The sequence below is a fragment of the Lutjanus erythropterus genome, chromosome 21, assembly GCF_056507025.1.
Source record: "Lutjanus erythropterus isolate fLutEry1 chromosome 21, fLutEry1.hap2, whole genome shotgun sequence".
Taxonomy (NCBI): Eukaryota; Metazoa; Chordata; class Actinopteri; order Lutjaniformes; family Lutjanidae; genus Lutjanus; species Lutjanus erythropterus.
The window spans coordinates 22,135,865-22,152,296 of NC_139337.1; the positions used below are offsets into that span (position 1 = coordinate 22,135,865).

The 16,432-nt window shown below is 40.4% G+C and overlaps 1 protein-coding gene across 1 annotated transcript in view; it reads right to left on the reverse strand.

Moving 5' to 3' along the window:
* Nucleotides 1–16,432, reverse strand: part of ptprn2 (protein tyrosine phosphatase receptor type N2) — a 183,741-nt gene that overhangs the window by 117,812 nt on the left and 49,497 nt on the right. The window contains exons 9-10 of the mRNA XM_084746815.1: nt 13,010–13,096; nt 2,110–2,189 (exon numbers count right to left, since the gene is read on the reverse strand). Of these exons, the coding sequence (XP_084602941.1) occupies nt 2,110–2,189; nt 13,010–13,096 (167 nt within the window). The remainder of the gene's footprint in view (nt 1–2,109; nt 2,190–13,009; nt 13,097–16,432) is intronic.

Here is a 16,432-nt window from a genome sequence, read left to right on the forward strand (position 1 = left end):
TGAACAATTAAACCGTATTGATTTTTTTTTTTTTTTAAGTGGTCCTTTTTAGGTGACTTAATATACGTTTTGCTGTCCACGCATGCACAGTCTTGAGAAATGATATGTACGTTAAAATTAGCTGGATTTATTTTTAATAGTTATGAACATCCATTTTTTTGCTCATATCTTTAAGGATCCTTAACAAGGAACTAAACTCTAACATCATATATGCATTTTTACTATTTAAAGCCTCATTTCCAGAGGTCACAACCCACGGTCAGTTGGGACTGAACGACAATAACGGTGCATCTGAAACCATAAGTAGTTTGATAATCTCCCTCTGTCGCCTTTTAGAAATCACTATTCAGGTGGGCTGTATTCATAATTCATCAACATGGGTCAAGCTGATGATCATGTTGACTTAACATTTGGTCTGACATTTCAGCCGTGCTCATGCCTGTCATTAGCTCTCGCCACACGCCACCTCATCAAAGTCAGTCACACAAGAGAGGAGGGGAAAAGAGATGAAGGAAAGAGACAGAAAAGCAGTGGTGCAAAATAACACAGTACATTTACTCAAGTACAGTACTTAAGTATAAATCTGAGGCACTTGTTCTTCACTACTACTTCTCTTTCATGTCACTTTCTACTTCTACTCCATGACATCTGACAACATTTTTACTCGGTTTGTTAAAAAAAAACTTAAGCGTTTGATTCAAAACTCAAAAATCTACTGAAAACAGTGAGTTTTCTCAACTTTTTCTGTAGTGCAGTTCCATCACAAATTCACATTTTTGCTAGAATGAAATTAACTTTTAATTGTGCAACAGAGTTGTGCATTAGTTTAAATCTGAAGTGACAAATTTTAAACCTTGTTTTGCTAAACTCCAATAGGAATTAATCTTTGACTGAATTAATCTTTATTGGTGCAACGCAGTCTTACTTAAGTAAAGGATCTGAATACTTCTTCCATCACTGTGGAAAAGAAAGAGAAAAAAGACATAATGATACAGTATAATTATTATACCTCATGCAGACGAGGTAAATTTACCTGCAATATTTGCTCATTTGATCATTTTGTTAAACAAACATTTCCAAAGTGGGACGTCAGTGAGGGATACATACAGATACACACTGTAATCCAACAAACACACACAGGCGTACAAAAACTCACACTCTGAAACCACTGAACCAAAGCTCAACCCCCGGCACAACCTTTCTTGCGGTAAATCTGTATCATCAGCCATCATCCAGCATGTCCCTAATAGGAAACGAGTTGGTGCCAAAAAATGTCGCCGCGCTGAAAAACTGGAGCAGCAACACATTTCAGCCAATAACAACACCACCATGTTGATTCCAGTGGGGTGATATTGGATGATATTGACTGTTGGGAGTATTGCTGTGCTTCTCAAAGTCATTTCCGACCAAAGCAAGGACATCGACACACATCCAACACACATCACCAACACACACACACACACACACACACACACACACACACACACACACACGCTGACACCAGCGCCGGGCAGATCGGAGTGCAGACAATGAACAGGGGAGCGGAGGCAGTGCATACTGACAACCCTCCTTTCTGTGGGTGACAGCTCTCCATCAGTCTGCATCAAACAAGTGCATACATGCAGGCACACACACACACACACACACACACACACACACACACACAGAAGAGGATACACTCTAACTGATTGGCTGGTGCAAACCTGTTTGAACCTGTCAGGCTGTTGCATATAACAGAGGACCAAATAAACTATCCTGTAGACTATATATATATGTGTGTGGTGTGGTGTGTGTGTGTGTGTGTGTGTGTGTGCAGCCAGCAGAAGCGTGCACACTCAGACTCATCATCTCAGTAATTGATGGTCATCTGTCATTGCACACTGTTGATAATCTTCTTTGGGACGGGGGTTTGTCTGAACAAGATGAACACCAGCCTATCTACTGTATCTGGAGAGACTAATCTGTGTTCTCATTTACTGAAGCACAGACGGTGACAGAGTGGTCTGGCTCGTGAAAATGAGATGAATCGCAATGAAGGTTGTCAACAGGATCATTGTGTGAGAGGTGACAGACGAAAAAAAAATATATAGAGAGAAACTGCTCCCTTACCTGCAACTTGAACCAGATCTGCCGTGGTCACGTTCTTCGGGTTCGGGCCGATTCTGAAGGTCAACGCTGGACCCAAGACGCTGCAGAAAAACAGCAAAGAAACAGCAACATAAGCAGTTGGATTTAAGGGAATAGTTTAATATTTTGGGAAATGTGCTTATTTGATTTCATGCCAACAGTTAGATGAGAAGATTGATACCACTCTCATATATGTATTAGTGGAAAACTGATGTTTTTTTTTCTTTGGCCTATGCTGATAATTTGAGAGTTAAAGTCATGCAAAATTCTGTTATATATATACGTGGTTATCTTAGCTAGTAATGTGTTGTTTTCAATGGCGTTTTTTATTAATTGATGAAATTTATAAATAGTTTGGGTTATGCTGTAGATTTCAGGCGCTGACTGCAGATATTATAGATTATAGATGAGAGCAGGGTACAACATGTCAGACGCAAGATCATTCAACTGCATTATTCTATACAATGAAACATATATATATTCAACACTAGCTAGTGACAGTTTTAGATTAGATTTGCTGTCATCTAGGATAGAGAAACATGCTAACATTTAGAAAAATCAATGATGACTGAGGACATTTAGGTAATCTTGTAGAGCAGGAGACATTAGAGTTATAGCACAGAACTTGAAACTAACTTTTTCAACAACTTCCCAAAACTCACAAGGGGGAGCGCAGATGGCAGATGTTGATTATCTCAAAATGCCAGATAATCAGTCCGACCAATGAATCGATCTGTCACTAATCTAAAGTATGGAGGCTGGAAACACAGGAAACAGCTAACCTGGCTCTTGGAGGAGTTTTCTCGTCACAGGCAGAAAAATGGCTCACATTTTTTATTCGCTCTATATGCATGTAAATGCAACCCAAAGCCTATTTTTAAGATTTCTTCTGTTTTAAGCACACATCTATGGTGATTGTGTGTTGGACTTTGGGTGCTGCCAAAATTAAATAGTCTTATACACAACTCCCTGTGTACACTTCAGTTTCTGTCCAAGTTAAGCAAACAAGATGCAATGTGTTAATCCGTGACCTTCAGAGACGCTGGTAGGTGGACTTTATTACCTTTGGACAGAGCCAGGCCTGCTGTTTCCCCTTGTTTCCAGTTTTTCTGCTACGCTAAGCACACCAGCGACTGGCCGCAGCTTCATATAGACAGAATTATTGTGACGCTGCACTAAAAACAGCAGTCACTTCTGGGTGGACAACTGACAGTTGATTTGAATTGAGGAGCTGTGTAACATCAGCGAATCTTTGTATTCTGTAGTCATTTTCTGCTGTAACTGTAACATTTAAAATTTAAAATACAGTATAGTTAAACATGGCTTGCTGACATCTCACCACAGGTCGGACTAACTACTTTTGCAGGGTTAATTTTTTTTAGTCTGTGGCCCGACAGGTAAATTAGTCTTTCAACTTGCCGTTAGACAAAGGTGTAAAATGTGTTTTAGTTGAATGAGCTATCAACACTTTGAAATAACATAAAGAAAAAAGAGAAAACAGTCAACATGTTGCTGTCATTAAATTGTATGTACCTGATGTGGTGGATTTTCTGCTTGTGATCGGTTCTATTTAATGGACAGGTATGAGACTTGGTATCAATTTTCTAATCTAAATCTCTGAATCTCAAAGTGCCAAACTAGTGCTTTAAAGTATAAATGTGTTTAAATCTACATTCAATGCAGGGATTGACATAAATTAATGCAGAGATAAAAAATGTGTGAATGATGCAAAGAGAAGCTGTAAAGTACCAGATTTCATCTCTCTGAAACTGATGTGAATCATCGTGAGTTCTGCCTTCCTTTTCAGTTTGAATTTGGCCAGAGACCAAAGCACAGTCATCAGCTGAGGACCTTGTTTTCTTTTCACCTACAGTAACCCGCCTGTACTCCCTGTGCTTATATTCTCCTCTGTCTGGTCAGGAGTCAGCAGCAGACTTCTCTCCCCGGAGCAGAATAAATATCTCAGGTCTCTGAGGTTGGCCATGAAATAAAATCTAACAACCCAACCAGACTCTGTAAGAACTCCCAGCAGTGGTCAGGAAAAACTGCGTATTTAACTGCGTATTTGGAAGCAAAGGGAAAAAAATCATGCTCATGTCGAGTGTAACCTCCTAAAATCCCAAATGAAGACGCTGAAAAGGGAACATTTTGACGACTAAAAGAACAAATAAACAGTGACTTCATAGTCCTGGGGAGGGCTGTCTCTCAAAACAGGTTTCAACAAGACAACAATAAGTGTGTCATCCCACACGAATGATGAAGACCCTGTCGGGGCCAATCAGTGACAAATAAGGCACCTTGTTTTGAGCTGTAATTGTAGTTCCCCAATGGGCCAATCAGGCTAATTCTGAATGCTGGAATGTAGCAGTGAGATCATTTTCCTCAAGTTTAGTCAAAATCTAAATTAAACCGGTGATGTCTGAGACACTGATGATGAACACATGGTATAAGTGATCAGATGATCAAAAAGGCCATTTAGTGAGATTTTTAAAATGTCATAACCGAGCAATGAGATCCTCCGCACTGTGAGGATCTGCATCTTACCAAGTACTTTTAGTTTTTCATTCAGTCCCAAGCGGCTCATTTTCTTAAAATGTGAAAAATCTCCCACTGAGGTTGGTAAATTCCAACCTGTCTACAATACAAATCAGCTTGTTAGAACAATTATGGAGAATTGGGTTTTATTTTTCTAATAGGGCCTTATTCTGTCGTTTTTCCAAATGGTGACACTCATCTGTGGAAAAACTGTTTAAACAAATTGATTTGTATTTGAAACAGGTTGACATAATCTTAACGCACTGCCAGATCTTGTTGCTTGTTTTAAGAAAACAAGACTTAAGACTCAATAAAAGAGACACTTTACTTCACAAAATGATTTTTTTGGCAATAATTCTTTCCCTTAAAGACCCATACCACCGCACAAAGACTTCTGCTACTGCTGTGTCTGAGATTTGAGGCATCTTTTTCCGAGTAGAGGGAAGGTAATAATACACACATCACGTATACGCAAGGCGATCAGAAAGAAAAAAACGTTACACCTGCACCCTTAATCCATGACAACATTTCAATCCCTGATGAAGAGCCAAGTGGGATTAAAACACTGACACTATTAAACTTTTGTGTTATGGAGTAAGTGTGCAGTCATTACCTTTTCTTTTCTTTGGAACATATTATCTAGTCATTTCAAGTAGACTGATAACTTTCATTCAGGGCAAAGTTTTGTTTTTGTTACATTAGTTCTGCATGGTAAAGCAGTTTAGGTACAGAAACTGGAGATTTGAAAATATATGTTGTTATATGTTGTTCTTCTAGTGTTTTGTGTCTATCAGTATTTATCTTACTTAATTCTGTGCCATACATGTACCCCCTGGATTGTTTAATGAGACTTAAGATGAACTGAACTGAAAAATGAATGGAAACCAACGGCTGCAGAGAATATACTGTACATAATATGTAATTAACGCTGCATATAAGTAAGCCTAATTTCTCCATTTGCAATATTGCATTAAAATAGTTTTGTGGTTCCTCCTCAATCATGCTGCAAGCTATAACTCACATTGCTTCCACCCAAGAAAGAGCGACATGAAGTAATTTATCCAACCAACACAGCCATCCAGTTGGTTACATCATTTTCTGTTCACTTTACAAATGTAAGTCCAATACTCCGTCTCTTAAAGCTCCACCACCTCCTACGAGACATACCTGGCTGTATAGCTGCTAAATGCTCCACTATGTTCACCACCCAGGTGCTAACTGTTTGGTGCTTTGCAGGAAGTGTGCAGGGGAATTTTTAGAGCTTAGAGCTCTGAAAACTGCTGCCACTACAGTGTTTTAGCCACAGGATTCTGGCAAGTAATCTTCTTTTTTGTGTTCAAAATACAAATAGCACAATACATAGTACATATAATACATTTTCATACAGTTCATTTTCTATTCTTTTTTTTGCCCAGCTCACAAATCAAAATCCAGAATTCACTCTCTTTTAGCTCCATGTTTGGTCTCTACCACTGTCTAAGAGAAATACCTGGCTCTATAACAGCTAACGGCTCCACTATGTTCACCAGTCAGTTGCTAACTGTTTGCAGGTGTTAAACAGGTGAATTTTCAGAGCTTTTTCACTGAAATCTGCTGTCAGTTCAGTGTTATAGCAACAGCATTTTTGCATTTGCATTTCATCCAAATTAAACAGAAGCTTCTGAGATATTGTATGTGGCAGATACAAATGCTGTCACAATACCAGCATTTTAAACTTTGATATAATACTAGTACTGAAAGAAACAATACTTGATACCTCATTCGAGTCTCAAGTCTCAAAGGATCATTTTATTTTTATTAACAACTTGAACACCGTGTTGGGACAGAAAAAACAATCTCTGAACACAGTGATTTTACTATTCTGCAGGCAGTTTCAGGCACTGAACTGAAGTCTTGAATGAGCGCTTAGATCATTTTTTTAATAGCTTAATTATTTTCCATACTATCAAATGTATAATTAATGGACATCATATTATTTTGAACAAGTGTAAAGAAAAGCAGAAAAGTGTTGATACTTTTTGCATCCTTAGCAGATAAAAGAACAAACTTACAGATGAATGCTTAGATGGATAAGGGCCAACAGTTAGTGCTTAGATTCTATAATACTTAGTGAATATGTCCATAAATGCTGAGTTGAGATGTCTTCTTGTACCGTCTCTCCATCAGCTCTAAATCACTAAACCATTACAGTACATCATCATGTCTGAACAGTTAAGTCCTAGAAAGTGTACATACATTTATAGCGTACAGTACCTCTGCAGAGTGCACGACAGAGAGGGAGATTCATCAGACTGCCAGAGTGCCGTGACCCAGACCCACTCACCATCAGTCAGCCCACTACACAGGCAGCTAGCTCCACTCACTCGGCCAGGGGCAATATATGAGCCGATACTGCCAGACAGACGGACCCGACCATGCACCGGTGCATTCGCGAACATGATCGCACACGCATACATACACCCACACACACACACACGCGCGGCTGTGCTCTAAAAGAAATATGTCCTTCTCTAATGCCTTCACCTGGGCGCTGTTTGCTCTCGTAAATGTCAATATTTCCACAATCTTTACCCCTGCCTCCGTTCTGCCAGAGATCTCGATGAATCTCAAATTGAACTGACGTGATTTTTTTTTTTTTTTTTTTTTTTCTCGAAGCTGCACAAACCCCATTTAAATATACTGAGAGGGAAAAAACAGTACCACAGTTGGGAGATGAAGTTAAGACAGATAAGTTATCTGGAGGACTTCACACTGTCTCCTGTGTTATCGGATGTGTAAGCTTGGACTTCATATTAGCTCTGCTGCTGGGACATGATGAGTGTGTATGTGCAGGCTGCTTGGCGGGATATTGGTAAGGGGTGTGTGTGTGTGTGTGTGTGTGTGTGTGTGTGTGTGTGTGAAGATGGACTTGTGAGTGTGTATCCCACTCCCCCTAGTGTCTCTGTCGAGCTAAACACTTACGTCATCTGAAAAAGGATCATATCATCCCCAGCCCATCATCATCATCACCATCCAAAATTTCAAATCTCTTTTGAAAGGGGAATATTCAGTGCTGATTACTCCAGCAGCAGGCTCGGGCATAATTGTGTGTGTGGTGTCTGGAAATCTCAACGCCATCGAAACCTTCAGCCTCCTCCTCTCGTATTCTCCTCCGTCTGAAATTTCTCTCTGCCTCGCCTGTTGTCATATTTGAGTATCTCTTCTCCAGTCTTCCTATCAGGGCTCATCAGAGCGCGCGAGAAGCGAGCGGCCCCCCAAAGCAGGGCGGTGTGCTCTGACCCAGCTCTCGTACTCGGAGCCGACTCATATTCAGACTCGGGCTTTCAAACGCTCACCTGCCGTGGCCACACAGCAAGAGGCACAATGGGTTTGCGTCACGTCCTCCGTCTCGGCTATTTCTACACCAATGCGCTTTCATTACTTTGTAAAAAGGAAAAGAGAACGGGGATAAACAAGCCCCAACAAAGAGGACATTTTCTGTATTTGTCTTCTGTATAGAATTCTGTTATCAATATGAGGTGTAATACGGTGTGGAAGCTTCATTTAAGGCTTCTGTCTGTGGCTTTTACACTGGCTTAACAGCTTTAATGCACTGTGATCAAGGATATATGTACTCAGTGGTGGGAAAAAAGTACATTTACTTAAGTACTGTACCTGAGTATTCCCAATCCTGGTACTTTATATTCTGACCCATATTTTGATCCACTATATTTATGTAACAGCTAAAGCTACTTATATAGCTAGGTATTTAGTTAATTAGTAATTATTTTTATTATTATTTCATGCCAAACACCTGGTCCACCCCTCTTAGGATTTCAAGGCACCATCATATCACAAAACATACATCTTTTGGTAATACTTATAAAAGCAAAAGTAAATAAAACAAATGACCATGTTATAAAGTGCTACTATAGTACAATGCAGGAAAAAAAAAACGTGTTTGAAATCAAACCTGCAGTTTATCTTGATAAAGAGTTTTTTTTTTTCTCATCTCCCAGGTTTTCTCCTGTTAACTGACTAATCCAAATATTTCACATGCAAACAGACAACTCAATCTTTGTGCATCATCCATATTTACAAAATCAATACGTGCATTTATATTATTGAACAAAGTATTGCACTGTTCCCAGTAAAACCAGGAAAATGAAAACAAAAAAAGAAGAAGAAATTGTTAAAAGAAAGGGAGAGTAAGTTAAAAATCGATATATAGGTAAGAATAACCCAGCTGTCCCGACCTGTCCTGGTACCACACCAACACCGACTGAGCTTTTCTATTTTATTTTTCTATTCTTTATTATTTTTGTGCTTCGTCATGCGTCATATGTGTTGTCCTGTTAATCACCCTTCTCGCCCCTGGCACTGTGGGCTCCCTCACCACACAGAAAATGAAACAACTGCAATTTTTTGCAGATTGATGCTATCGCAAGTAAGCCGACTTAGCTGTTAATAGTTCCTGTTTGCAATGTAGCCATGGACCACTGTCCCTGGCTTTCTCTGGTACTGCAGAAAACTTAAAACCATGAGGTTTCGCATGCAAGTTCATCTTTTTCTATGATTTCTTTCTGAGGTAACAATGCTCTCAGAAAAAGTAAGTTACACTGAATCTAAAAATATGCATGTCATGTCTGTGTGTTGATATTTGACTCAGTTATGACTCAGACAGAGTAACAACTATGTCAACCCTATATCAAACTGTGAGTTTATATGTCAAAATGTAACAAATGTATGCAAAATAAAATGAAATAACGGCACTAAAGTCAGTAAAAATTTGCTCAGAATCTTAAAGGACCAGTGTGTACGATTTAGAGGCTAAGCTTGTTAAGATTGCAAATTGCAAACACCCCTTCTCACTCTCCCTTTCCAGATGTGTAGAAGAATCTACGGTGGCTGCAAAATACGCAGAAGGTCCTATCTTTGTCTGTTCTGGGCTACTGCAGAAACATGGCATTGCCACATGACCCGCTTCCTCTGTCAATATAAACGGCTCATTCTTTAAGGTAACAAAAACACAATGAATACCACGGAGCCCTTTTCATCACAGATAGTAATAACAAGTAATAATCTGCCAATAAGCTAATATACAGTAAATCTATACAACTCTGAAAGGTGTCAATGTGCAAACTGAGTACTTTTTTTTTGATAATTACTACATTTTTCTCTTAAAACTTATTTAGTCTATCTGAAAATTTTGAATGCATGGATTAATTGTTTAATTGATTCATTGATTGAAAGAAAAAGAATTTGCCATTTTGATCAATTTTATTATTTCTAAAGCAAAAATGCCAAACATTTGCTGGTCCCAGCTTCTTAAATATGAGGATTTACTGCTTTTCTTTCTCATTTATGGCAGTAAATGAAGAGTCTTTGGGTTTTGTACTGCTGGTTGGCCAAAAGAAGCAACTGTCTCTTGCTTTGTCCCTGCCAGGCAAAACTGAGACAACTGCAGTTTTTTGCAAATTGTTACCATTTAAAGTCCCTCCAAATTAGCTATTCCCATTCCTAGCTATTCCTTCTTTGCAATCTACCCGTGGATATACAACAGCTGTCACTGGTTTTCCTTCTTGAAGAAAACTCAAAAATGTGAGGTTTCTCTGGCAAGTTCTGCAGCATTAAGGAGCGTCTTTTTCTATGATTCCTAAGTGGATTCATTTGTAATTCAGTTTAGGCAGATTTCGCTCAGTTATTGGTCAGACATGGAGTTGAAATCGTGTCGCCCCTGGGAACGCGTGCCTCACAGTTTGCAAACCTTTTCTCAGAAACTTATTTGAAAAGACCGATTAGTCGTTAAGTCCAGAAAATGTCAGAAAAATTGAGAAAAACTTCCCAAAGCTTAAGATGACATCATCAAGTGTCTCATTTTGTCCACAGCCCCCACAGAGAATTTAGACTTAAAATAAGTAGTTTGGTGATTGTTTAATAGTTGACTAATCGGTTACTGAACTAATCGCTGCAGCTCTATTTACCAATAATATTATACGCAGAAAATATCTACCACTCTGAATGGCGTCACTGTGAAAAATGAGCACGTTTTTGATACTATGTTTTGTGGCTAAAACTTCAAGCTATATTTTAACTTGCATAAAAGTTTTGAATGCATGACCTGTAACTGTACTTCTGATTACTAATTTTACTTAAATCTGAATACTTTTTGACCGATATGACTGATTGTACAGTGCAATAATGTCGCTGGATATTCATCAGCATCCAGATAACGACTTCAATCATTATGTGTATCAGGAATTGATTATGAGTGATATGAAATGACAGGTGTAATAACGAGATTAACTCAATCAGTGCCGGCACAATGACATGACCCGGTGTTCCTGCTCATCACAATCCAAACCATGAATTTGAAGATCAGCACATCTCCTTGGTTGCCTTTATTTTGAGGTCACTGTGTGTATTTTCAATGTTGAACAGTCAACTACAGAGTACTGTCAGACAGTTTTCCCTCTCAGTATCTACAGTTACAGTGCAGCCGCAGACTGCAGTGCACCGGCTTTGGTGTTCGTATGCTGCGGGTGTTACTGAACCACCCAGACTTCACTTCTCCTGCAGGAGCGTCTTGAAAGGCTTGTCAGATCTTAGGCGAACACATCTCCTCTGCCTCCTACATGGTCTGACACCGAATGTACAGCAGAACTATGGTACAAGCACAAACCAGCCTGGGTTCAAGGACAGTTCGCCCGCTCATTAATATATTAACCATCTCCTGCTGGACAACTTTCTCCATTTCCAGTTTTCAATCCACTGCTGCTTCCCTTCCTCTCTTTTTGCCTCTAACTGAGAGCCGTTTGATGGCTTGACTGCTCTCTTTTTGACAAGGCGTGCAGTGACAATAGTGGTGAGGCAGTGTTTTGAATACAATGGAGACATCAGTGTGTGTCTGGAGGTAATTAGGCCTGATTTCTCTCCCTGCGAGAAGTCAAACACTCCAAAAGGTCAGAAAAACAACAAACGCCTACAGTCTCTGGCAGTGTGGCGGAGCATTTTCGCACAAACAATCCTTGCAGCGTCTGGACAACCTTCACTCTGTTTCCCCGAGCTCAAAATGACAAAACAAAACCGTTTAAGATGATTTAAAAGTGGCGAATTATCCTTTATGTGATGTATGCCTTGTAAACTGCAAGGTAAATCATTATTTGTGACCAGGGTTGAAGAGTAACGAAATGCGAGTAGTGAAATACTGTACTGAAATTTGTAATATATTTACAGTAATAAATCACAAAATTACCACAATGTGTCAGAGATGAAGGAAACATGTTAAGTCGATATACTCACTTCTCTGACAATAACGCTGCAACCGCGGTGTTCCTCTTACTAATTTCTATTCTAAGCCAGAATAACTGTTTCACATTTATTAGCATTCAAATTAAGGCTGGATGTTCGTGGAATGAGCAAGTGTCTGTTTATGAGTCATAAGAAATCATTTACAATCTAGGAGGAGGAGTAGAAGTTTGAAACGGTGAAACTGAATTTTAATAAACAGCTGTTCAACTTACAGTGTAGGAATTGTTGTAGCTTGTTATTGTCAGTCTACAATGTTGCACATCCTGCAGCCTGCCTGAGGTTCCCCAAGTCTGGTGAGAAGGGAGCAGGGGCAAACAACCAACCGCAGATCATAGATTTCATAGGATTTCAACCAATTTAGTACATTGTTTATGGCTCCGACTCGCTATTTGGACTGCAGTACTCATTTCTGAATGAGCAATTGCTACATATTGTCCCTTTAAATACTGTAAAAAGTAAAACTTTCTCACTTCAGTTACTTTGCTTGCTTAGCTGGCTAATGTAAGCTAATGCTGATGCTTGAGCCCCTTGAGTGAGCTGAGAAGTTAGTCTCCAGCATTAATAAATTTTCCATGTGGAACATTTTAGAACAACAACCCTGTGAAGTGTATTAAGTATGTAAAATTTCTTCACGGCTGCAAACATGACACAGGCTAAAGCTAACTGACACCTCAGCAAACACTGGTCAAACGGTGAAACATGACATGTATAAGTACATGAGAGACGGCAGAAATATACTCATTGATGTGGGAAAGGGAAGCGCAGGGTCTAGAATAATGCAGCTGACCATGATACAGTTACCAAGTCAGACAAGCCGGATGGTGATCAGCACAGGGACAGAGTTGGGATAAAAAGCAAGCTAACCCTGCTTAGACCTAAAACAGAGAGCCAGAGAGATGCATCGCCGTCTGCCCACTTTGATTCTGCAGCAGCCCACATCGTCTTCCTCAACCCTGGTTAAGAACGTTAACAGTGCATCTGAAGTTGGCTTGCCAGATAATATGAGAGAATTTAAGAGAATGTTGCTGCATGAGGGTGTGTTTGCGTCTGTACATACGAGAGCTGGGTGAGGTCTGCAGCGTGGAGGTTCAGCCTCTGTGTCAGCCGCTCCATCAGGTCCGAGGCCTGCTCATTGGTGAGAGAGCTGGTGGAGAAACACACACACAGACAGACAGCTGGGCGTCAAGTTTGGAGGTCCATACCCATACGAGATACACGTGGCTATTCAGCCGTTAAAATGCTATTTTTTTAGGGAGATGCTGCCACAATTCATACCCACAAATGGGTCATTGCACACAAGCAAAAGCTACGGTTGTCTGAATGGATGTAGTGCACACATGTACACACTCGCAGACAGACACACAAGGCATGCACAAACACAAACAAACACACAAAGAGCCGTGCCAAGGGAAAAGGGATCAGCTGCCTCTTCAGGCTTGGTAAATCACCCGCTTTTTTCCAGCAATGAGACAAACAATAAGGTGCAAATGGAACCTGCATGAGGTGTAATGGCTGTATCATATGGACGCGCCTTCCTCTCCCTTCCCCTTCCCTCATCTTTCTTTTTCTTCGCCCACATTTTCTTTCACCAGCGCGCGCGTACGCTCAAAGTAAAACATGATAACACAAAGTACACAAACACACAGGCCGGTCGCGCACGCTCCCTCGTGGTGAGATGAGAATAATAAGGTGCAAATGGAATGGAGGTGAAGTGTAATGGTGGTCTGATAAAGCCATGCCTCATCTCAGCTCAGTCCGTGGCTGCTCCCTCACTCAGAGAGTAAATCGCCAAGGAAATAGACCAAACAAAGGCAATCTGCAGGCCAACGCGCTGGATGGAGGAAATGAGAAGGGCACACAACACACACAAACACACACACATACACACAGAAAGCTACTTTATTGCTGACAGCTTAACCTGGAATCACTGAGACTGCCAAGTGACTGCAAGGTGACATGCACCAAAAAGTCATGGATCATAATGAGACATTGTTCGACCACTCCACAGCAGAGAAATGTGAAATGAACTGGGAACCAATTCCATGCAGCACTGGGCACTGAGGGCATTATCACTTACATGTTTTCCTTTTATTTTCAGATACTCAGCATCAGGGTTCAGAGGGTTACTTTTAAAATGTATTCTAATACAACTACTAATTAGTCCCTACCTGTTAAAATCTGTAGCTGGTAACGTGATTCAAATACCACTATATTTTAGATAGGACGGTTGAAGTGAAGACAGGAAAGGGGGGGAGAGAGTGGCAGAATGACATGCAGCAAACAGCCAGGAGTCGAACCCACAGCTGCTGCAGAGGACTCACAGCCTCGAGACATGGGGTGAATGCTCTATCAACTGAGCTACCAGGCCACCATCGCTGGTTGTTCAGTCTCATTCCCAGGACGTCAAATACAAGTGTTTCTGGTTGGTAAAGCACAGCAACATTAAAAGGAAAATACAGGCAGAGGGCTGCAGGGTCTCATAAGTCATAAGGGATTATTAAAAGTGACTATGTTTGGGTCTATGCCTTGTTTTTAATGGCAATGTTGCATATTATGCCTTTAAAGTAATGTAACTTGATTACTTTCCATTAGTTTGGATTACCTCAACACCAAATATGGTGAAAAAGTTTAGGCTAAAACAGGGGTTAGCAACCTGCGGCTCCAGAGACATATGGGGCACTTTTGCCCCTCTCTAGTGGAGCCCTGTTTATATGTTTTATTTATTATTAAAGTAGGCTGTGTTTTATTTAATTACTTTTTTGCAAAAACTAGGTCTGCATAGCCCTAAATATACTAACTAAAATATTATACCCTACATTAAAAAACTGCATTTTAAAGATTTTTAGTGGATTTTTACAGGGTTTACAGTTTTTACAGAGATTTTCCCAACCTCTCCTGTTAAAATTCACTATAATTAGACTAGAGCTGCACAATATGTTAGAAAAACATCATATTATTTTAACAGACATTGCGATTGTAATATGGGAATGATTCTTGTGTCACAATTTTCATTTTCACTCTGATTAGAATCATGATGATGTGAGATTTGTTGGGGTCTGGACCAAACAAACATGTTTTCTCACATCTGGAGAACAAGATCTGTAGGTCAGGGCATTGCTGCAGCGCTACAGTACTTCATTACAACGCTGTTGTCACATATTTTTCCTTTATCTTAAAAACTGCAGCTTGTGAGATTTGGATATTGCACTAGGCCATATTGCGATTGATTGTGCAGCCCTGCATTAGACATATTGAGGAAAAAAATTATGCTGAGACAATATTTTCCTTGGCCTGTGTTTGACACCAAAATACAACAGCATTTTCCTAACAGAGGAACACAGAACAGTGTACTGTGCATGAACGGCTGAATCACTCCACCTTTGAGAGAGTGGGTGGCTCTTTTTTCCTCCACTTTTTGAGGGGTTTTGAAAGTTAAAGATTCGCCGAAGCAATTCCAGACACGTTTGCATCCCTCTGCGGTAATTCTACCAACTGGAGAGCTCCAGGAGTGACTTGGTTGTTGATGCTAGCACTTTTCCCCTTGGGTTTCTCTCTCTGTCTCTTTCCCTTCTACCCATACCTTTCCACTTTCTCCCCCACTCCTCCTCCTTCTCACCTCCCAGCTCCCTCCCTGTTCCCCAAACCCCCCACTACCACCACCACAATGTCAGGAGCTGTCAGATAAGCAGGTTTGCGTAGCCTCACTGCAGGGTGCGAAGGAGCCGGGGATAACAACCATGCAATCATGAGGTCTGCAGCGAATGTGGACACCTCTGCACTCTGAGAAATAAAGGTGCTAACTAGAACCATAAAGGTTCTTCAGCTTGTCCCCACAAGCGAATGCTTTTTGGTTCCATTTGAAACTCTTCCAGAGAGTTTTACCAAGAACCATCTGTGAAAGGTTTCAGCCATGTGAGATTCAACAGAGAACCCTTCTATGGTGTAATGGTTCCACCCAGAACCCCGTCTGGAGGATTTATCCAGAATCTTTCCAAAGGGTTCCATCAAGATCCCACCCACAATCTTCTACCAGGACCTCTTACATTACAACCAACAACTAACCAAGGAGGTTGCACTGAGAACTGTTATATATTCCCTTAACCCAGTGGGTTCTACTGAGAACACGTTTATATTCAAAAAATGTTATCTAGAACTCATCCAAGGGCTTCTAAAGAGAACCCATTTATAGTACAAAACATCTTAAACCCTAAACTAAAAACAACCCTAGACTAAGGAGGTCTTCAAAGCTTTTTTCCAAAAAGGGTTCTTTAGATGAAATGGTTCTTAAAACCCTTTCTTCAAAAAAGGATTCTTCAGAAGCAAATGGCTTTTGGGAGGAACCCTTCGGGAACCCTTATTTCTCAGAGTGCACCGGCCAGTTATAGGCGTCCGAGGACAGACGAGGAGGAGGAGGTGAGGATGTTTCACTCAGAAGGTGACCTCTTTCCTTCGCCTGCCACATAATCAACCATATTGTGTG